The sequence below is a fragment of the Cydia splendana genome, chromosome 6 (assembly GCF_910591565.1).
Source record: "Cydia splendana chromosome 6, ilCydSple1.2, whole genome shotgun sequence".
Lineage (NCBI taxonomy): Eukaryota > Metazoa > Arthropoda > Insecta > Lepidoptera > Tortricidae > Cydia > Cydia splendana.
In genome coordinates this window covers 19100314-19123764 of record NC_085965.1, presented here as the reverse complement: position 1 = coordinate 19123764, position 23451 = coordinate 19100314, and the positions used below count along the sequence as shown (strand labels likewise).

Here is a 23451-nt window from a genome sequence, read left to right as displayed (position 1 = left end):
CCTTACGGTAAGCACTGTTCGATGTGTCAGAGAAACAGGCAAGATGAATGCCTGAGAAGCTGAGAATATTCCAGCAATGGCGTATTAAGTTATTATCACACTGGCACCGCCTCAGTGTGAAAGTCGCGGAAGAGTATTAAAGATGAAAAAGTATTATTCGCGTACGGGACCAAAACGCTTGCACATTAGCTTGCAGCCTTAAGAATTTTAAACGCGCCGTATGACTCCATCGGCCCATAGACTCTCAGCTTCTCCACTTAAGATGGAATGGAAACCTTAAGAATTATAAACGCGCCGTTAGACGACAGACTAAACAGGCTCTCCCTATCACGCTGCCATAGCCCCTTGTCAGCCTACGTTTAGACTTCCTACGTCGCCGTGTTCGTTTTGTCCGTCTGTGTCCAGGTTGTTAGGTTAGGACCAGTTTGCTTATCCTTATGGTAGGCACTGTTCGATGTGTCAGTGAAACAGGCAAGATGGATGGGTGAGAATATTCCAGGAGTAAGTTACTGACATTACGATTTTTATTTTAAATGTTTCGAGACGGCTTTCATTTCCATTTCTTAAAAATTATGTACCGTAAAACGGGGTGAGTAGGTTTCGCGGGGAGAGTTGGGTTATGAATGGGGAGAGAAAGTTTGAGAGGGGATGAGAAGGGATTTTCAAGGCTACTGCTACAAAAATAATGTATTCCAATTTGAAATGGGGCTATAGTAATACGCATAATAAAAAAAAATCGATCCAACAATCTTCCAAAATCACCTTTGTATGAAAAACCCTCTCACCCCAAATACGAGGCACTACGGGGTGAGTGGGTGTACAGCCACACGCTAAGGCCGAGTACCTGTATTACTAAATGGATTGAAACGATATGGAATCAAATGGTACTCAGGCGTTGCATGTGCCTGCACAGACTGCATAAAATAAGGTGGGAGGCGATAGCAAGGGATCCTATTGGCCTAAGTCCCTACTTCCCTAGCCCTAACTTATTCTATGACAAGGATGTCTGTACCGGGAGACCTATCGGTAACAGACGGATTCCCTACGGGGGGGGATCAAGGTGGTTCGGATGGATACTTGCTGCCGATCGCCCAGGCTCAAGCGACCGATTAAGGCTGAAGGAGTCTTATGCCACAGCAAGGGTTCCTGTAAAAAGGTGGTGGATGGGAGCCTCTACTCTCAGAGTGTCGCCCTGAGCAAGCAGAGGTTTTTTGGGTATGGAGGTAGTGAAACACCAACGGACAATTGGTATCTGATTTATTTATAATTTGTATTTCTTTATATACACAACTTTACCTATAGCACACATATGTAAATCTTATTTGTATTCTATCCGTGTAAAGTGCAACTAAGACAATATGTTTCTGCTGGCTTATGCCCTAGATTGATCTGCGTGGATCAGCGCGATGCGCTGATGCAATCTGTTGTTTAAACATCGGGTTTTCCTCTTTATCGTCAAAGTTATGAAATGGAGTGACTAATATTAGCTTATTATTAGTATGACTTACCTACTGCCGTGAGCAACAATTTAAAATAAGCTAAAACAAATGTTACTCTGGAAGCTAAACATTAAGGATTCAGTAAAATTCTGTTTTTTTATCCACAGATTGTCGCGGTCAGTCTGCGAACCTTTTTAATTCCGGGCTAATTAAAAAACGTGGCGCAGCGTGGAATAAAATGGTTGAAAAATTAATTAAACAAATTGTGTTACTCAGCTATTCTTCGTAACTACGATTCTTCATGAAAAAACGTTCATGAAATGGGTACGCTAGGAGACAGAATAACTCCTCCTCCTTGCGTCATATTCCTCAATATTGAGGGTAGTGACCTCCCTTTTATATCACTTTCTCTCTTACGATCTTTCTCCATCTGTTTCTGTCTTTGGTGGTGTGGGGCGCCATGTGAACTGTGGAGCGGTGCGGATCTGGTCAGACCAACGTATTGGACTGCGTCCACGTCCAGGCTTTTTCCCATCCACTTTGCCGGTCACAAAAAGCTTTTCGAGATTGCCACCGTCTTACTTGGCTAAATAGATATTAGTGCAGAATTCTAACTGTAGAACATGATTGATGTTCGACGATAGAAGTTCATGTTGTTCTTCCCTATATGACACGTTCTCTTTCTTACTGTTTAATTGCTGTTCCGATAGTAAGTTAATCAAGCATGGCTAAGATGAATCTCATTGACTACAAGCTTCCATAAATTTAATTAATTCTCTGATTGTTTGCGGCTGTTTATTTACTCTCTTTACAATAATTGTCTAATTATTGTAAACGTAACGCGCCAACGTAATTTTTGAGGCAGGCCATTTTAACCGCGAAGTACATACATACAGGGTCAAAAGAACCTTGTATATGCGCCAGCCGCACTTAAGGTCCCTGTTTCCATTGCTCGACACAAATGCTCTGTGACTAGATCTACAGTAATCTCATGGTTGACCTTTTATGCTAATTGGGTAAACACACTAAGTATGTTTCTTGTTTATCTCCTTTGTCAAGGGAAACAGGAGAGTCACCATAATTTAAAAAGGTTACTTATTAACATAGGAAGTTCCTTTTAAATGGAAGTGCACGTAAAATATATGTATGTAAATTGTGTTGCCATATGGAGTCAAGAATTAAATTTTTCTTGCCAGCAGTAATTCACTCATTTTATCAAGGAAATTGGCGGTATCAACGCCGGAGCAGTAATACATCATGCAGTAATAAATGTCGCAACAGTAGTGTAGCTGCAGTTGAATCACCTTTATTTCACACACCTCCAAGCTTCAAGTGGTGACATTTTAAAATCACAATCTACTTTTGATCGCACAAAATAAAACAAAATTTCCCACTTTTCAAGAGCTGATAAGTGCGGTGCCAACAAGTCTGCTAACACTGCGTCATCCTTTATCTGTGGTGATGATTGATTATGTTATCTATTGTACTTGTTTTACAGTTTTATCGATCGAGCACTTTGAAACGGACTCGCCGTAGTAGTTTAGGTTAAGCGGATTAAATGGTGATACCAAGTGGATTTAGGGTAGCAAAGGAGCATCAATGCCGACCAAGTAGGAGCAAATGATTACGCTTTCATGGTGTTAACAGTCCTTAGATGTCGCTATTCGGGGCTTCGTAGGAAAAATAAAGATTAATAACGAATAAAGATTAAAGAGAAATAACGGCATCCGCGTGTTTTATTTTTTCAAATTTGCGGCCTTTTACTAACAAAGACTATATTTTGCTACATCAATCACACTCCCTAAATCCCCGAAAATCGTAACATCATACATTCCCGGCTACAATTGTATGCCGGATACAAAACTGTCTGTAACCGAACACGACCGCCACGTTAATTGCCTGGATAGAGTTACGGAAGTGGGGGGATTCGGCAATTAATATGTGAAAGTGGTTAAAAATGGATTAGCTTTCAACATTTTTCATAAGTACATATTATGGACCACTGTCTGCAATAAATATTTCAATTTCAATTGTCCAATATACAAGTAAAGTTAGCTTTCCAATGCACAAAACGGAACGTTTATGGGATATACATATATCTAACCGTCCGTCTGCAAATAGAAAAGTCTGTAAAAGCCTTGAATTAGATCCACAGTACACGTACACGATATATTTTAACGTTTATTAATGCTGGCAGAGCTACATAAAATTACAGGTTTAACTTCATTGGGATAAAGTTATATATCCATGTTCATAACCGCGGTATTGATGCGACTGATATAAGTACAATGTGCATATCATCGATATCTATGAGGGCTAAAATTTTAACCGACAAAAGTCGGTCGGCCTCTGAACCCCGCCGGGAAATAAGCTATAATCCCAGTCGTTTTTTATTCAGATTGCATATGTCCGATCCATTTAGATATTATTTATCTCAATAGTGGTTTTTCCATGTATCAAAACCACAAAACAACAGACCTCTGAAATTGTAGGTTTTAGATTATGTTTTTGTTTTGACTTTATATCAGTCAATTCAGAATTACAGAAGGTGTATATAGTCGTTTTCAGATCATCAGAGATCTGGCTCCAGATGTTTCTAGAATAGCAAATGACTGAAATGGCACCCCATATCCAATTTCATATTATATCCGTTAAATTTTGTATATTATTTTGAAGTTAAAACACTACGAATCCTAATTTACATATACTTACATATCGGCTGTTCTTTTATTATAAGTTATTATAAGCTTATAATATAACTGCTGTTACTTCAGGCGACGCATTGACCACCCCCGCCGCTATTTTCGTCAGAGTTATTTACATATTTAACGCTCAATTGATAGGGGTTGATCAATTTGAGCCCCGGGGAGCGGTGGTGGCCGAGTGGATATGACGTCCGACTTTCAATCCGGAGGTCGCGGGTTCAAATCCTGGCTCGTACCAATGAGTTTTTCGGAACTTATGTACGAAATATCATTTGATATTTACCACTAGCTTTTCGGTGAAGGAAAACATCGTGAGGAAACCTGCATACATCTGCGAAGAAATTCAAAGGTGTATGTGAAGTCCCCAATCCGCATTGGGCTAGCGTGGGGACTATAGCCCAAGCCCTCTCGCGCATGAGAGGAGGCCTGTGCCCAGCAGTGGGACGTATATAGGCTGAAATGATGAAAAAAAATGATGAATGAATTTGAGCCCCGCCTCGGTAATTTTGATCAATTATCTGACTATTTGAAAACGGAGTACCTAATTGGTGTGAATTTCAATGAGTCAGTCAATGTAAAACGTTTAACGTAAGCGTACCAGTGCTCGACATTCTAATACCCAATAGATGACACCCTGCTGTCACCTCTATTGCCAATGACGAAGATGACATGTAGGTACTCGGAGAGTGACGAGCACTCGGACGTCTACCTTATAGTTGTCCAAAGTACCTATGATACTAAATATTCATTTATTACCATTTGTATATCATTGGTATCATTCGTATCCCTGCAATACCCTGAATACCATAGCAGTATAAAATAGCTAGTGATAGCTAGGCAAGGAGCTGACGAGCAAAGCAGAAGTATATTTTCAGAATAATTGATATAAAAGGTAAAATCAGGCAATACCTTACGTCATAATTTTCCCGTGGCGTGCCATATTTTTTACTTCCTTCTAATTTCCTGGCTTTTCATCCCCTCTTAACACAGTGTGGACGATGATACCCATCTCTCAACATTTTCGTACAAATAGAAATTTGGCGCCAGCTCTTTAGATTTAATCTGTACTAATGTTTCTGAAATAACTAGTTTCCAGTTCCACATGGCCTGTGATGCAAATAACTCACTCAGACGTAAGACTGTAACAATGACTAATAACATATGCTTAGTCAAATTACTGTTCATTGACGAGGAGTTATAATTGTTGGATTTTTAAAGACAGTGGTAAATATCATTATATGGGTATCTTTAATATCTTTATATCTAGACAATAGTTATCAATGTACCGGTTCTAAAACTTTTTTAGTAACATGTTCCTCAAAAGTTAAAGAGTGAAAATTATTATAAAAATGAACACGAGATCTTTGCCCTTTCATAATATTCCTTCATACTTACATGAACTAGGATCAGTCGCTCGTTAGTTTACAATACAAAAAAAAAAGGATCATACTCATTCTACCGTTTTTAAGGCTATATAATTAAGACTATACATAAGAGTGTCGCACGGTTGAGAAAAGAAAGTAGGTATGATAAGATTGATATAATAAGTCATTCAAATGTCAACGTTTGCGAAACTTACGTAGAAAATAATTTACAATAATAAATGTACATGGTGTTTTTACTGTTTTTAGATGCTCTTTTAGAATAACAGCACTAATACTACACACTGTACAATCAGACAACAGTCTTTTGTTTTTAAAGCCCATTTAGATCGTTACAGCCTTCACTTTGATAACCCATCATTTCGACTGCTAAAGAGTGTTATTAAAATGAAGGCGTAGTTTTCCATATAAATCCATAATTCTGGCAACATGTGTTTACATTGCTTCCCAAGGCAAACGCTCTGAACCAACTAGGGAATGCAAATCGGTTATTTTTTGTATGGAAATAACCGCGGTTTCGGTTAATAACCGATAATTTCCATACAAAAAATAACCGAAAATAACGGATTTGGATTCCCTAGAACTAACCAATCGAAGGCGGCCTTTAGTAAGGCTGCCTTGTACACTAACTGTCTCTTTGTAGTGGTTTTTATTAGACATATTCATACAGCTACCTAAATTTAGCTGTCTACCAATGACCTCTCGAGATCCGTCACAACTATAGTCTGCCAAAAAAGAGTAGAAATTAAAAAGTGGCAATACTGTAGTTCGTCCCATTGTCTTAGATTGATTTGAAAGGGACGATACGATACTACAGTATTGCCACTTTTTAATTTCTACTCTCTTTTGTCAGACTGTAGAGCTGAGCGTTTTGTGCGAGTCTACATAAACTACATATTTAATACATATGTACTACATATCGATGACTCCATATACGTGTAGACTACACATATACGAGATGTAACAAGAATTGTAGGGATCTGTTTAAGGGTATATTCGGAATCGTGTTCTGATACAACTTGCAGCTGAAACTGAGAAACGTCTACGAATTTAAAGTACTCACGATAGTTTAATAATTTTGCAAAATTTGTGATAAAAAGTTTGATTCACAAAAAAACTAGCTTGAACTCTGGTGATATGGTGAGCGATTGCAATAGCACCTCAGCGGTTCGAAGTATTCGCTAATTGTGCCGTATTATTTATGGCAACCGTCAATTAAACTAATTTGTGTTGTATGATTTTACCACCTATCAGGATAACTGAGGGCTACTTGAAATACCGTTTTTATTTGAAAATTGGAACTCGGTAAACTTTCAAAAGCATAGGTTTAAAGAGAATAAGAACTTTATGGTCGGTCTAGTAACTTTCAATTTATAATGCGCGAAAATTATAGTTGCAATCTTTTATAATTATAACAGTGTAAAAATCTTGACAATTATAATTGATTCATGATTGCTTATAGTTATAAATAATTCGCAAATGTTGATCTGGATCAATAATAAAAATAATTTGTTTTTTTTATTTTTTATTCCTGTTTTGTGTTTATTTAAATATTTATGCGACGTAATTATATTTTTATTATTTAGTCATCTACTTTAACTTTTATTGAAGAAGTAATGTAAGCAGCTGTCGACATTCTGAATCATAATTTACTAATAATGACTTATTCACTGTTCTCTGTATATGCAACCGTATTTACAGAAAAACATTTGGGAATCCTTGATCTGAAACTTTGAGTATTGACTGGTATAGCGATGCGGCCTATGTCTCCCTATGATGGCTGCACTGAAAGGCTTGCAACACATCATTGTATTCATCATTATCGTCTCAGCGTCGAAAATTCGTAACTTCAGACAACTAAATCTAGACTGACCATTAAACAAACGACTGCCGATGAGGCCTACCGCAGTGCTTTCAACTTTTAATTGTCACAAATGCATGCATTTACATACCTAAGTGAATCCCATTAACGAATCAGGAGTGAAACAACACACGTGTGGCCCAATTATAAGAATGGGTATTATTTTTACGACACATCCGACGCCGACATCCCTCGAAAAGGAAGGAAATAATACCAGAGAAAAAGATTATGGCCATTTCTCGTGACATAAAACGACATATTTGACATGTTTATGTTTATTATTGGGTTTATCGATGTATAGGTACGGAATAGAGTTACGGTAACAACATAAAAGTGTCTGCTAACTAGAGGCAAAGTAATGTATTTTCTAGCGGCTGCTTAATAAGTTAATAACAATGTTTTTATGGCTAAGTTTACTATAAAGTACGGGATCGATGGATACCTAATATAATAATTTTATAATATATGTTGCTCGTTGAAGAATCAAAAGTTTCTTCGTGAAAATACAAAAAAAAAAGTTTTCTCAAAAACGTATTGTATTATTTGTAGAAAGTAGGAAATAAATTCGTGGTCAAAACATTTGGGGCATCCGTCCAGATTTTAAATAATGGCCCTAAGAATAATATAAAAGCTTAATCCAGAGCAAAACTTAGGTAATACTTTAGTGCTAAGTTTCTCTTGGGGGCACTGGACAGAGAGAATTAATTTAGTCTTAGTACTCCTGTAACAAAGCTAAATTCTCTTTTTATCTTAACTTTACTTTTTATACTTACTTCGACCGTTTCGCTTATAGTTTTAATACTAAAGATACTCGTACCTAATGGATTCTGTAGGGCTAAGATGGTCGGCTCTTTATCATTTGTCACCATGCCTGTCACGTTCTAACAAATATGTAAGTGCGAAAGTGACGCATGGCATGATAGGTGATAAAAATGCGAATGGTGATGGTGATATGTAAGTGTGAATGTGAGCGGTATCATCATGATACCGCTTCTGGGCTATAGCTGAATTCCGGTAGGTATAAGTTCCGTTCATCAAACATTTTTTTTGTTGCTTCCTACGAAACATTCTTACTTAACTGTGCTTTTATGATCGATATATCGTTATAGTTTTAAGATTGATTTTCCCTAAACTTTCGTATTTTTACATGATAGGATCCTCGATATTCAACACCTTTTTAAATCTACCGATGGGTGTGACATTTAAGAATGCCTTCCTATAGTGACATATATTATTATGTCTTTCCGGCTTATTATGGCACATTGATTGCCACGGTCTAGTCACAGAACGGAATAAATAGATATAAGTTACTGCCATCCGTTTATTATAAAAGATTCTACTTATAGGTATAACCCGATCCAAACTTGTAAGCATGCGAATAAAATTTAACGCCTAAAATTCGTAACTGTTACATAAAAATAAACTCAAAACCACATGTTCAGCAAAGGTCAACATCTGGATACGACATCGGAGTTTGATTGTTCGGGCGTCATTCCAATCCCTTACCTAATTCGGGCGAGTCTAACTAAAGCTCAATATCACTCATCATCATCATCATCAATATTTAAGAGCTATGTTCTTATCGGTGGAGTAATCGCCACTTCTTTTTGCTGGGCCAGCCTTTTAACTCACTCGAAAACTACTGAACGGATTTTCATGCGGTTTTCACCCATCAATAGAGTGATTCTTGAGAAAGGTGCCTAAAGCCTGAATGCCTGTCCCGTTCTAACAAATACGTAAGTGTGAAAGTGACGCATGGCATGACAGGTGATAAAAATGCGACCATGATACCGCTTCTGTTAAGAGCCTAAACATGTTACGCTGGTTTATCTGAGAACTCAAATAGCCAGCGCTCGCGGAAGCAGTGGGAATGCATGGTGGGTTCACACGACTTAATTTCACAGGCAGTTCTAGCAAGTGCCATGTCTATGAGTTATGTTGGGCCACAGACTACGGCCCACAGACTCTTTCTGAAGCGAGGTAATTTGAGGAGTGTCTTTTCAAAAGGGCTTATTTTTGAAGTGAAAACTTCTTTAGCGGCGCTGACCACTTTTTGAGGTGGGGAAAAAATGATAAACTCGATTCAGCGTAACGCGTAACGTAACGCTGACGTCATGTGTCACGGACAATGTTATTCACCAAAGAACTTTAGTCATAACGTATCATAATCAGGTCAATTATTTAAAACTGGACTTTTATATTAAGCAATAAAGCTCAATGTTCTAATCTTGTACGGGCTGAAATACGAGGATCTCACAGTTACTTAACTTCATATCACTGCAATATAATTCAATAAAGCTAAAAAAAACTCACCTAGCAACCGAATAACACGTACTTCCTAAAATAAATTTTCTGGAAAATTAAATATTTCAATATTTTCGATCTACTAATCTTGTAATACAGTAAAAGTACAATTTTATTCATCGACATCGTTCTGCCGTTATTATTTTCTCTATGGAGACCGCGCAGGCCGCAGGCCGAGCCAAGAAGGAGCGCCGTTCCACGGCCGGCTGACATGACAAGATGTCAATGAAAATATCAACAAACATGTTTATGTGAAATTCTTTCAATCTTTTTAAAATGTTGGACACAGATGCTTTTTTCGTAACTGATGAGTGCCCGGTTTGGAGTAAACAGAGCCGGACGCCGATATATGCGATATAAGTAATAATTCGAGTGTTGTTCTTCCTGACGCCGCAGTTCAAAGTACTTGGGATCTAGTCTCTGTGCTCGCGTGTGCTCTTATAGTTATTTTATATCTTTTTTACTTTATTTGTATTAATTAAGTAGTTTTAGAGTAATTATTGAATGTCCCTATCCGCATCCAATGTTGTCGTCCCTACTACGTCGTTGGATATAGATGTACGGTGCCCACAATGTCCCCAACCCCGTTATTTCAAAGGCTCAAAAGGCTTGAATATCCACATCACCAAAAAACATAAACCCCAGGTCTCATGTTCGGCTCCCGTAATATCGGTTCCCCCATCAACACCAGTTTTACGGCCACGATCCCCACCTTCCGACCCACCTTCTTGGCAAACTCTTAGTAACCTCAAAAATACCCTCCCTATTGTTAAACGCATACCCAGAGGCGCTCGCGTCGCAGTTTCGAAACGCCTCGCTGAAACGGTAAAAAATACAGTGAGCGAAAATTCAAAACATGCCTGGGAAGAACTTTTGACGTTTTCATTCAAAGTTCTTCACGTTAATGCCAATAATCAGGCGCATATGTCCCTTACCACAAAAATTAAAGCAAACTGCCTTCATGATTCTCCTATGCATCACATTAACAACATACATCAACAATATACTAACAGTCAAAACATGTCTAAAATAATAGAGAGCAAGGTAGCCGATGGTGACATTAGGGGAGCCGCTCGCATCATATTCTCCAACGACGTAATAGCACCTAACAGTACAGACACGCTTTCAGCACTATCTAATAAGCATCCATCTCCAGCAGCCAGCTCCGTCCTGCCCGACGCTCCCCAATTAAGTGACATTCCGCTTAAGGCTACAGCAGAAGACGTCCTAGGAGCCGTCATGTCGTTCCCGAATGGATCGGCTGGCGGCCTAGATGGTCTCACACCGCAACACCTAAAGGATGTTTTAAGTAGTGAATGCAATGGAACGCGTGACGAGCTCCTTGTACAGTTAACGTCACTCGTTAACCTTATGCTTACAGGAAAAGTACCCGAGGACGTTATCGACATCCTGTACGGCGCAAACCTATGCGCCCTTCAAAAAAAAGACGGCGGTATCCGACCAATCGCTGTTGGATGCACTTTTCGCCGCCTCATTGCGAAAATAGCCTGCCGTGCCATTCTCGAAAAATTAGGCCGAGAATTTAGCCCTTTTCAACTCGGTTTTGGATCCAAAAGCGGTTGTGAAGCCGCCGTCCACGCCGTGCGTACTTACGTAGAGCGTCGGGCCGGCGAGGTGCTGCTGAAGGTGGATGTAACTAACGCTTTCAACTCCGTGGACCGAGGCGCCCTGCTGACCCAAATCAAAGAAAAAATCCCGGAAACCTACAATTTCCTATGGCAATGTTACAGCTCACCTACGAAACTTTTATATAAATCAAACCTTTTGGCCTCCTCCGTTGGTTGTCAGCAGGGTGATCCTTTAGGCCCAGCCATTTTCAGTCTCGCCATCCATTCTATCATAAAAAATCTAAATTCTAAATTAAATATTTGGTACCTGGACGACGGAACCCTTGGAGGTGAAGCCGATACTGTTTTAGACGATTTAAAAAAACTAACATCAGAGTTAAAATCAATCGGCCTAACTCTGAACTTTTCGAAATGCGAACTTTTTATTTTGAACCCTTCCTCCGATTAGTGATGGGTAGGACATCAATTTAAAATGAGTTTGTATGAGTACCTCATTTTCTAAAATGAGGTGTTACAATGTCTTACTTCAAATGAGGTGAGGTACTAGCATATATTCAGCGTCGACTATTCCATTAACTCCAACGGCGACAAAAATATTTAATGTATATACATATTTATGTATTCATCACTTCCTTTATAAATAAATAAGTAGTAATATTTAATTGGAGTGCAATTCTGGAGGTTAAGAATAGAACTTTTAGGAGAAAGATAATTTTATAATCAAACTAAGAACATAAAGTACCTAACTTAATTTGCTGCTTTTATGAAACTTGTTCTAATGTAGCTCTTTTTTATTGTTAGATTGTTTAGACCTCCTCCTTGCTACTTGATATAATTTTAAGTATAATAATCACTAGCTACCCGCCCCGGCTTCGCACGGGTTAGCAAATTATACACCTAAACCTTCCTCAAGAATCACTCTTTTGATAGGTGAAAACCACATGAAAATCCGTCCAGTAGTTTTTAAGTCTATCGCGAACATACAAACAAACCCACAAACAGACAGACGCGGCGGGGGACTTTGTTTTATAATATGTAGTGATATATTTCATAAGTGCCTATTAACCATAAAACTACCACAGTTTTTAACAAACTAAGGAGAACAAATTCAATATTTTCACTAGTCATTATTATATAGAAGTGACTAACTTACCACCTCAGATAATTTAACAGTAATATCATCAATATGATAATAAACAAAGCACCATTCGCGCCTGCCGCACCGGCTACATTTACACTTCATTTTTTCATGCAAAAGGCACCAAGGAAGATCCGCGGGTATATTTACTGGCAAAAACTATGTCCATATTTTGTTATGATTATAAGAATTATCACTAGGTATTAGGTATTAGAGAACTAAAATTAACTAGGTAGTGAACGAAGTACGAACAAAATAAATATAAATATGTCATAATCATAACTTGGCAGTTCGAAGTCGTTTGTTTACAAAGAATGTTAATAAAAAGTATTGCAAATTCAAATCGGTATAATTTACATCTACATTTTTATTTTACCTATGAAAATTATACTTACTTTTTATTTAATAAACTTGAAACTTATTGAAATTATCATAAATTGTGTACGCTACCGTATTATATTTCAATAAGATTTAAGTTACTTAAGGGATTTCTGTTTCTAAGCAAGCTTCGTAAATGCCCGCCTGGTATACAGAGGGCGTACCGCGAACCAAGTTCGTCATGTTGCCTTCCTGTCACACTTACGTACGAATTTACAAGTGCGACAGAGAAGCAACACGTCGAAATTCGTTTTGAGACTGATTTCTCGCGCCATTTTGACACGTAAGTTAGGATCAAAAAGGCGTAAGATGTATGAAAGCTTGCAGCGCTTACGCTTGTTGTCTTTCGTGTTTAATTTTTAACGTATTTTCGGTGGTGACGCGAGGCGATATTGAAGTACGGCGCGTGTCTGTCTCACTCCCTCTTTGGGTATTTCTAATTCATTGTTTCATTTTGAAAGGATTGAGGTGTTCATGTCACAGAGAGGCGGTGAGTGGTACAAACTCAATGTTTTTCTCGGTGGACCTTTTGTCGTTGCAATAAGGTTTGTAGTTCGGCAGTTGACAGTGTGGACCATTACGTCCATTACTCGTTTCTTCATTTGAGTTTTGAGTGTCGGCGAGCGGGCGAGCACCTCGAGCGCCTCGCGCGATCCAGGGACTCTCTTGCGAGGTTATGAGGAGCGTATGAGTTTTGAAGGTCGCGAGTGAAATTGAAAGGATAAGAGTTTTTTTAAATTTGAAGTGTGTGAATGATTTGTGTGGCAAGAGGTGTTTGTGATGCGCGCGAGTAAATGAGTAAAATGAATAGAGGAGTGATGTAAGACATTTTTGCGGTATGAAGTACTGCGACAAATTAACAAAATGAGTGGTACAAATGAGGTGCCTCACGAGTGAGCGACTCAACACTACCTCCGATTGCAAAATTATAGAGGACAGCTTTGCTATGATAGCCCCCGGAATCAAAATTATTAGTGACAATCAGCTTCACCTTCTTGGTTGCCCTATTTTAGATCAATCTTTCGACGAATATGTCAATGCCAAAATCCAAAATTTTAATTCTGTTTCGGAACGCCTACTAAAAATTAATATGCATACCGCCTTTTCCATCATTCGATATTGCCTGTTCGTACCCAAATTTACTTATGTTCTCCGCTGTAGTCACCTTTGGAAGCATCCCACCCTACTTTTAAAACTTGACTCCTTAATTCAGGATACTCTGTCATCAGTTCTCAACATACGTTTTGAAGAAAGGTCCTGGACCCAGGCCTCTCTGCCTATTCGGCACGGTGGCCTGGGTATCCGCAAAATTTCCAGTGTGTCGCTGCCTGCCTTCTTGTCCTCGGTGCATAGTGCTCAAAACCTGATTGGAGGCATTTTATCTCGCTCTCTCGGGGCCATAGAGGCAGCACATTGCACCGAGGCCAAGAATGTTTGGTCACTAACCTGCAGCAACACGGACCCGCCTGCCAATCCATGCTCGCAGAGACAATGGGACGAGCCGCTCTGCCGTCTAGTACGGAATAATCTCGTTGATACGTCAACTAGTACGGCGGACCGAGCTCGTCTTCTTGCCACTGCGGAGTGGGAGTCGGGTCTGTGGCTACAAGCCCTACCCTCTCCATCCATAGGGACCCTATTGGACAACACCACCTTCAGACTGGCGACTTGTTTGCGCATAGGGACTGTAACAAACGTCCCCCATCACTGCCGTTGTGGTGCCATGGTGGACAAATTTGGACATCATGGGCTTTCCTGCGGCAGAAGCGCCGGATGCATACCCAGACACGCCAGCATCAACGACGTCATCCGAAGGGCCTTTGTCAGCGTCAAAGTCCCGGCCATACTCGAGCCCGTCGGTTTGGCTAGGGACGATGGCAAGAGGCCCGACGGTATGACGTTGGTGCCTTGGAAGATGGGACGGCCTCTAGTCTGGGATGCCACATGTGTTGACACCCTCGCGCCGTCCCACCTTCCGGGCACCAGCAGAGATGCTGGTCATGCCGCGTCCATGGCAGAAGACCTCAAACGCCGCAAATATGCCACCCTTGGCAGTAGTTATATTTTTGAGGCGTTTGGGGTCGAAACGCTGGGGCCGTGGGGGCCAAGCGCGCGCCGTATATACAGGGCCTTAGCGGAGCGCCTTATAGATGCCGCAGGGGACCAGAGGGCTGGCCTGTATTTTGCTCAACGCGTTAGTATTGCCATACAACGTGGCAATGCGGCCAGCCTTCTGGGCACACTGCCCATCGGCAGTGACTTGGGGGACGTTTTTTATTTATAGGTGTTTTATTTTAAGTTTATTTAGTTTAGAGATAGTTTGTATTATTATTTTTAAGCTAATTTAATGTTTTATATTTATTTAATAGTGTTGTAATAAATCTTTACTTAATAAAGCTACATCTTGATGAAATCGCTAATAAAAGTGAACTCTTGTACTGGTGAATAAAACTCAAAATATCATGACCAAATATATTTTTCACTTCTCATGCTCAAAAAGTGCACCGTTATGTCGTGCGTAGACGACATAAAATCGCATATTATGCTCTAGAGCATAAAAGTAAAATTTTCTTCTAAGACTAAGGTAATCGGTCTCAACAGCCAAACAGTTAAAACATATTGCACAATTTTACTGAGCAATAAAATTGTGTAGATGACAAAACTTGTTATATTATTTTATTTTTGCTACAATTTATTAGAAATCCGTATTTTCTGTCATTAAATTTAGTAAATCACATAAAATAGGAGTCGATTATCGTTCACAAAAATGCTCCGAAATGTTTGACTTGGCAGAAAACCAAGCGTCTGAAACTCTGATCACGTTGTACATTAAAAAAAAAATTAAAAAGTAAGTTGGCGGGAATTGGTTATGTATTATGTTCTTTCGCTTTACGACAATTTCGTGGTGTAAATTGCCGTGAAAAATATAATTATTTTCCTCGCAATCGAAGTGAAAAGCAGAGTGTACAACAAGGGCATAAATGTCCATTTTTACCCTCGTCTACTATTTTGGTCTTCGCTTCGCTCAGACCAAAAAATTGCCTCGGGTAAAAATGGGTCCCTTTATGCCCTTGTTGTACAATCTACTATAGATGCGAGGTCTGCAAGGTAACTTTACAATTTCTATTCGAATTTCAAACAATTAACGCTACAAATTTAAGCTCACTGGCCAGCAATTTCGGAACTAAAGTTTTTCAATAGAAAGGAGAATGGGTCAATTATACATAGTGCTGCAGACATTTTGGACTAGTCATTGAGTTTTCACTTCTGTCGGCACTCCCGGAGTGCAACCCTTTTTTTTATATTGTCCATAGAAAAATAAGCCCTTTTGAAAAGATTCCTCATTTGTTCTTTTTCTTTACACATTAGGTGTACTTTCAGCAAAAAGGTGTTCAGCAAAATCAGTCGTATACAAGACTACAATAGCTCATTTTTAGGGTTCCGTACCCAAAGGGTAAAAACGGGACCCAATTACTAGGACTCCGCTGTCCGTCCGTCTGTCCGTCTGTCTGTCACCACGCTGTATTGTATCTCATGAACCGTGATAGCTAATAGACAGTTGAAATTTTCACAGATGATGTATTTCTGTTGCCGCTGACACAGATGAAAAGGCCTATTATTATTACAATAAATACTAAAAACAGAATAAAATAAATATTTAAGTGGGGCTCCCATACAACAAACGTGATTTTTTTTGCCGTTTTTGCGTAATTGTTCGGAACCCGTGATGCGCGAGTCCGACTCGCACTGGGCCGGTTTTTTTTAAATATTTTTTTCTTGATATTGAACTTGTGTACCTACAGCACTCGTCCATCGTGTCATGCATCACTGTGTATTTACATGTCAGAAAGTGACGGACGTGTTGACAAGGCGATAAAAGGGCGTGTAGCGCGACTATCTTAGGCCCACTGGTCGTGTAATTTATAATAAGCGTGACACAATTGAAAAGAGACGTCGCGATTTTTTCTTAAGGCTCACCGGGTAGGGTTTGCACGACGGATCCGAAATGTACGGGAAGATCCGCGGATCAAGATCCGGATAATTTTATACATTTCGGATGCGGATTTCAAGCCCTACCCCTGGGTTCAGGTTCTCACTGAGCGAGTGCGAGATGTCTGCGTGCCCGGGATCGCGGATATCATGTTTTTGAATTGTAATTTTTTATAAGTTCGATCAAAAATAAATTGCGCATTTTTAGAAGCAATTTTCATATGTTTAGCTTTTGTGCATCGATATTTCGAATCGATGAAGTTACTAGCTAGAGAAAGATCTCAAGATTGCAATAAAATTTTAGGCAACCGTATTGCGATCTAAAAAAGAGCTACGATTTTTCAAAAACTCTGTTGGCTTAACCTACTGCACTTTAATTGCAATTGAAGCACCAATGCATGTGTTGTATCCGCTAGTCATCACTTGCGCAATCTAGTAAGTGATCCGTATGTTAGACACACCCAACTGCTTAAAACATTAATAGTCTGTTGTGTGAATACGTTTTCTAATTGTGTTTTAATGATATGCTGTCTAACATCTATGCTAAATTTAGCCCCATATTTTGTTGACATTGAAACATACCGATTCAAACGTATTGTTTATTCATATTCATTGTTTACTTTTAAGCTTATCAATAATTTGGTTGTATATATTTGGAATGCAAAGCTATAACCAGACTTATTTAAATTATAGTATGACCTCCTCCTTTTATGAGCCGTGGCAAGAAACAGTGACAACACCAGGAAAATGATGAGCAGGATACTGCCATAGTCTTTCTGATTATTGAGGGCTACAATATTTTTACTGTGTCTTGCTGAGGATTCGAACCTGTCAAGTCACCATGAAATCGTTTACCTGTACGGATAATATGATGGTCATTCTTGTCTACGTGACAGCGGGATAAAACGGTGTCCGTCACTTTCTATTCCAGCCGGCGTATTATGGATGGCTTTATCCATCTTTATCCACGTGATAAAATAACTGTCACTTTTTAACACCGTGTGATAGAAAGTGACGGACAACGTTTTATCACGCTGTCAAGTAGACAAGAACGACCATCATATCCGTACAGGGTGTTAAAGAGTGACAGTTATTTTATCACGTGGATAAAGATGGATAAAGCTATCCAAAATAACTAATAAGCCGGCCAAATACATGTCAAAGTTGACAGCTTATATCCAATTAGAAAAAGTGACAAGGTACTAAAACACCTGTACTACAAATAGTACAAAACGTGTTCTTTTGTTAATTATTGTTACAAACTGGAACGCTGAGTACAAGGACCGATTGTCCTACACAAAGTATGTTTGTTTGTGAGTTAGCTACAAGAATTAATGGGACTGGGACGTGACAGCCGCTCGCTATACGGGACGTAATGAGACGTATTTTCATAGTTAACGTTAACTTACAGCCGTTTGGGATGGCGATCTTTACCCGTACAGTCAGCCAAGAAAGTGGTTTACCACTTTTCGACTCTATCGTCTGATTGATAGAGTCGAAAAGTGGTACACCACTTTCTTGGCTGACCGTTCCATGAGTCACTGACAGTGTCAAAACTGACATATACGCTAACGTCTACGTAATTTACTTTCTATACATCTCGCTCGCTTTAATATGCGAGTACGAGCGAGATCCATAGAAAGTAAGTTACGTTCTCGATAGCGTTTATGTAAGTGCCAAACTGGTGGTAGCCACACTGGTTGGATCTTGTGAAACATTGTCTGTTCGTTCGCGTAGACGCGTGTATTAAAATTGCTAAATGCTTTAAATACATATCGAAAACCCTAGTGGAGGCAAAATTTAATTTATGAATACGAGACATGAACTTGATAAATATGACAAATTTAAGATCTTCCTACGTCGGTTCGTCAGCTGCTATATCATCCGACAGTTGCTTGTAAATCGCTATCTAGAACAGATCATCGTTCCTCTCAGACGTGGTCCTGGACCTTTCAGAGCTACTCAAGAACCTGTCTGCGCCAAGGCTTTATGCGAATCGGTACGGAAGATGATGCCACCTGCAACTGGTGACTACGATCATGGTCGTACTTACCCAGTACCCACGTGACAAGTTGACAGCGCGATAACGACGCGTCGGTCTCTCCCAATCAGGTGCAAAAACCAACACACATCCATCATACGTCTGCTGGCCGCACTGAGGGATACTAATGTCACCTAAATAATGACTGTTTCCTCCGTTTAGTGGCACGCACTCCGAATTATTTGTACTGCAGCTGACTGATACAGCGCGTCGCCGTTTGCATACACAATGTTAGAACCTAACACACACTACACAAGTACAGAAAGACCTATGAGCATTCAAACTATGAATATACTTACGCCCTTATGGCTTGGAAGGAAATTTTACACCCTAGCGTTGTTGTAACTTGAGTCATGAGTAGAGTTCAGCGATTATAGGATGTAAGTTTCAAGACATAAGTTTGATAGTCGCATGTATAATAAAATGGACTTACGACGATAATATTTTGACGTAAAGAATTAGGAATGCTTACCGTGAGAGTAAAGCTCTTTTACTGCTGTCTAGCGTTAATGGTTACTTTAAAGCTCTATTACCTTTGTTAATATAAAATATACCGCATATGTTAGCTTTCCCAAAGTTTATAAGACTTTTTAATTCAATTAGTTTGAGTTCATCGTGAGAAAAGCGTCTTAAGGGCCGACGATTTACCTCCTACAAAGCAGTTTGAAGGTATACATAATGTATGACCTGACAAGTCGCCTTAACGCCTATACATTAAGCGGATCAGAGTCGCATACAAACAATACGATTCAAATCAGTTAAGCGCCTGACTGAAGGGCTAATGTAAAAACTTACGCCTGAAGGGTTGGTGTAAAAACGTAAGAACGATAGGTCCTTTAACTTAAGTAACTTACGAATTTGTTAAGACACTAGAATGTTTTTGATTGCATTCCTAGGTCTAGTTCTCCTGCAAATTATACCTACCTATATACTTACTGCATTTGAATTTGCCATTGTACCTCCTATATCAATATAAAATTAAATTAAATTCGTTCTTACCAAAGTCAATATTAAATAATGAACTGTATGCAAGTCGTATTAAGGCTCACAATGCGAAATACCGAATTATATTATTCACACGTTAGCATAATATAACTCATTTAAGTGCACCCTAACCCTTATCAGAGTAGGTATACTTGGGCTCAGTTTCAACCAAGGCGTGAGTATTTTTGTATTGCTTATACACGCCACAGTAGCTTTAGGGATGTCAGCTACACATTTTAAAAATACTAGCTACTCCTGTAAATTTTTTGCAATGTAGAAAAAACGCAATCTAGAAAAGTGCCTTAGGATTTCATATGTCAACAATATTTATAAGAACAGAAATCCGAAATACAGCAATCACTACACCTTATAAAACAAAGTCCCCCGCCGCGTCTGTCTGTTTGTGTGTTTGTTCGCGATAAATTCAAAAACTACTGACCGGATTTTCATGCGGTTTCCACCTATCAATAGAGTGATTGATTCTTCTTGGTTTAGGTGTATAATTTGTTAACCCGTGGGTAAAAAACTACTTTTTAGAGAGAAAAATCCTGGCATCTATTCCGTTAGACATAGAATTTCCAAGTTCATGTCAACCCTAACCGTCTAATTTCCAAGTAATTTGATATTCAACGCGCCAGAATCAACACTCAACCCAACAGGCGTGAAACAAATACACTTAGGTACGCGGGAATTGAAATTCATCCACTCGAAAAACGCATGCAATGCAGAAATAAAACGCAATCCAGATACGCATCTTTCACACACGGCGTTTTTTAATGGCAAATTGCTTGGTCAATGGGGACTGATTATAGTGATTATTGATACAAGTGTTTAATAATAATAGTTTCTGTAGGTATGTATATAGGTACCTATTCTTATAGATACCTTAGTGTCATTCGACATTCACGAGAACGCGTTCCTCGGTTCGTATTGTCATGCCAAGGTCATGCCATTAAAGGTTCGATTTGTCAAATTTTCGCGTCATCGTGAATGACACGATCTATACCTATTATCCATACATCATAAACTTTCCCATAGGCGGGTAATATTATAGGTTAGGCGTCTAGATTCTAGCTTTATACCTACGTATTAAAACTTAGTTAATAATAAAGTTATAAAGTATAAAATGTAGCTCTACTCTATTTATTATTTTATTTTATTATTCTTGTACAGTAAAAAAGTGTAATAAAATTGTAACATTTTGCATTTCAATAATCATTATAAAATAGTCGGATAATAATTACAAAACCTGTATGGATATTGGTCGTTCTTGTCTACGTGACAGCGGGATAGAACGGTATCCGTCACCTTCAACCGCGCTCTGTTAAAAAAGTGACGGATATTTTGTCACGTCGATAAAGTCATCCATAATAGGCCCACAGATGTGGTAAATTTTTCCTTGTTATAGTCTGTGCGGAAAGAGAAGAGTCGTGAAATGTAGGGGAGCCCCTACATTCTACGACTCTTCACTTTCCGCACAGACAAATTTTTAAATTATTGCGACCAACCAAACGCCTCTGTTGATTTGACTAACGTGAAAAGAGTCCTTGTCCGTAGAACTGCCCTGGCCGTCCTTTGCCCGATGTACCCAGCACTTGAAGTACTCGTGAGTATAAAACTTTTTTTTTACCTTTACTTTGCGCGGGATTTATGCCAGCAAAAACGGGTGTACCTGAAATTAAAAGTAATGTATTAAATACAAATAATAAAATGAGAAAATCATCGAATTTACATTGTTTTTTTATGTAAGAAAAAAAAAACTTAATATAGCAAAAATAACTGCTAGCATTTATTCGTAGGTCCTTATATAAATTCAAGTATTTAATAAAAATAAAAAAAGATTTGACAGCGGTGGGATTCGAACCCACGCCCTTTCGGACTGGTGCCTAAAACCAGCGCCTTAGACCACTCGGCCACGCTGCCTCGTTATTACATGGGTGAATTTACGAGCAGCATTCCATACATGGATTTTCGTCATATGTCTGCAATTTTCAGCCTTCAATATAAGGTAGGTAAATGAAAGTATTTTATTTACTCTTATAAAGTGATAAAATAATAATATAACCAATATACGGCTAGTTTTGTTAAAATTGCATAAAACTCTTATGTTTATTTATGCAATTTTTTATTGAATTATAGTAAAATTTTATTTGAAGTAAGTATGTAATTCGTAATGAAATAGGTATATTACGACTCTCGACTATCTTCATTTCCTTTACACAGAAAAAAAAGGTCTAGACCCCGAAATATTAAACTTCCAATATCATTTATAAAACTTATAAACAAATCGATGTTTAAGTTAAATATTTGTTCAAAATCGTTCCATTTATGAATTCCCGAAAAAAACTTATTAATTCTATTGTCTAGCCGTTAGTGACCGCAACTTCCCCGCTTGCATGAACGCAGTCATTTCATTAGCAACGCTATTGTAACAGAATAATGTCGTTTTTTGTTCGCATCAGTTCTCCTATTTGTTTTTAAAGATTATGCCAACATGACAAAACTAATGTCCTCAGCGGGTGGCAGTTTTTTGAGTGGCCAATACTGTTGTTCAAACTGTTAACTTATTGCAAACTTTATTGGAACGACAATAAGGTCCATTATTGAACAATTAATAATGTTGCCAGTACATCTTAAAATAATGGGAATAGCTCCTGCGGTTTCTGAGTAAATTCGCGTTGGTTTCAATTAGCAAGGGACAATAAGATGGGCATCGTTACCCATTTGACGAAGTGAATTGTTCAAATTGTTAACCGTTTCGTTTAAATAAGGTATAAAACCTAAGTAAAAAAAGATTAAAAATATATATATTCCAGGGAACTTTTACACATGTTGCACATAAATTGTGGTTAAAAATATATATTCTTCTAAAATTTTGAAAGATTTTAACATATCCATTGAAATCATCTCCGGAATGCCAAGATATCGAAATTAATGACGGAAATAAAACCCAAATAGCTCCAAATACCGAAGGGTTTAATATGAAGAATTAGAGCTATTAAATCTAAGTATACTCTTAAGACGAAACGGGAGCTGAGCTAAAAGTCAATTTTGAGATTTCAAGCTGAATATACCCGTCGCTCTGACGGGGCGTGAGAGACTGTATTTGTGTGTGTAATGCACGCACACAGATGCGTACGCTTGCACCCGCGCGCGCCTCATTGCCGACAATTTGCAATGTTATTTTTCGTGCGTTACTGCCACGAGGCGTTCACTTATTACTTACTGTGTTGCGATTGAATTTTTTGACCCGGCTTACGTTTACGGAACCCGATAATCTTTCTACTACTGTGACTTGGCTTTGTTTACTTGACTTTGCTGATCAGCTTATTGTTTTGGACTCCGTGAGTTGTGGTTACCTATTGGACCGCACGCAATTCATCTACCTTTATTCAAGTAATTAAGCGTAATTAGCCGAAACCTTTATAAGAGTGTAATTCATAAGAAGTACATAAGATATAATTTATGTACTGGTTTGCTGTTAGCTTTTAATTGTATCACTTTACATATATGTTACTCAAATAACTAACACGGTTACACTGTTGTAAGAACATTATTTTTCAGGTAGGCCTTATTATACCTACTATAGGCCTTATTACCTCCTAGTACCTTAGTAGTAGTAGTACTACTACGGAAATTG

The 23451-nt window shown here is 38.6% G+C and overlaps 1 protein-coding gene and 1 non-coding gene across 3 annotated transcripts in view; both read right to left on the bottom strand.

Annotated features, from left to right (window-relative positions):
• Window positions 1–23451, bottom strand: part of LOC134791654 (caskin-2) — a 448440-nt gene that overhangs the window by 218759 nt on the left and 206230 nt on the right. Inside the window, exon 2 of one of the 2 annotated variants that reach the window (XM_063762730.1) lies at window positions 21442–21483. The exons of the other annotated variant lie outside the window; for it this stretch is intronic. Within the exon in view, the coding sequence (XP_063618800.1) occupies window positions 21442–21483 (42 nt within the window). The remainder of the gene's footprint in view (window positions 1–21441; window positions 21484–23451) is intronic. 2 annotated transcript variants of the gene reach the window in all.
• On the bottom strand, window positions 21655–21734 carry Trnal-uag (transfer RNA leucine (anticodon UAG)). The gene has a single exon. It is a non-coding gene; the product is annotated as a tRNA-Leu (tRNA).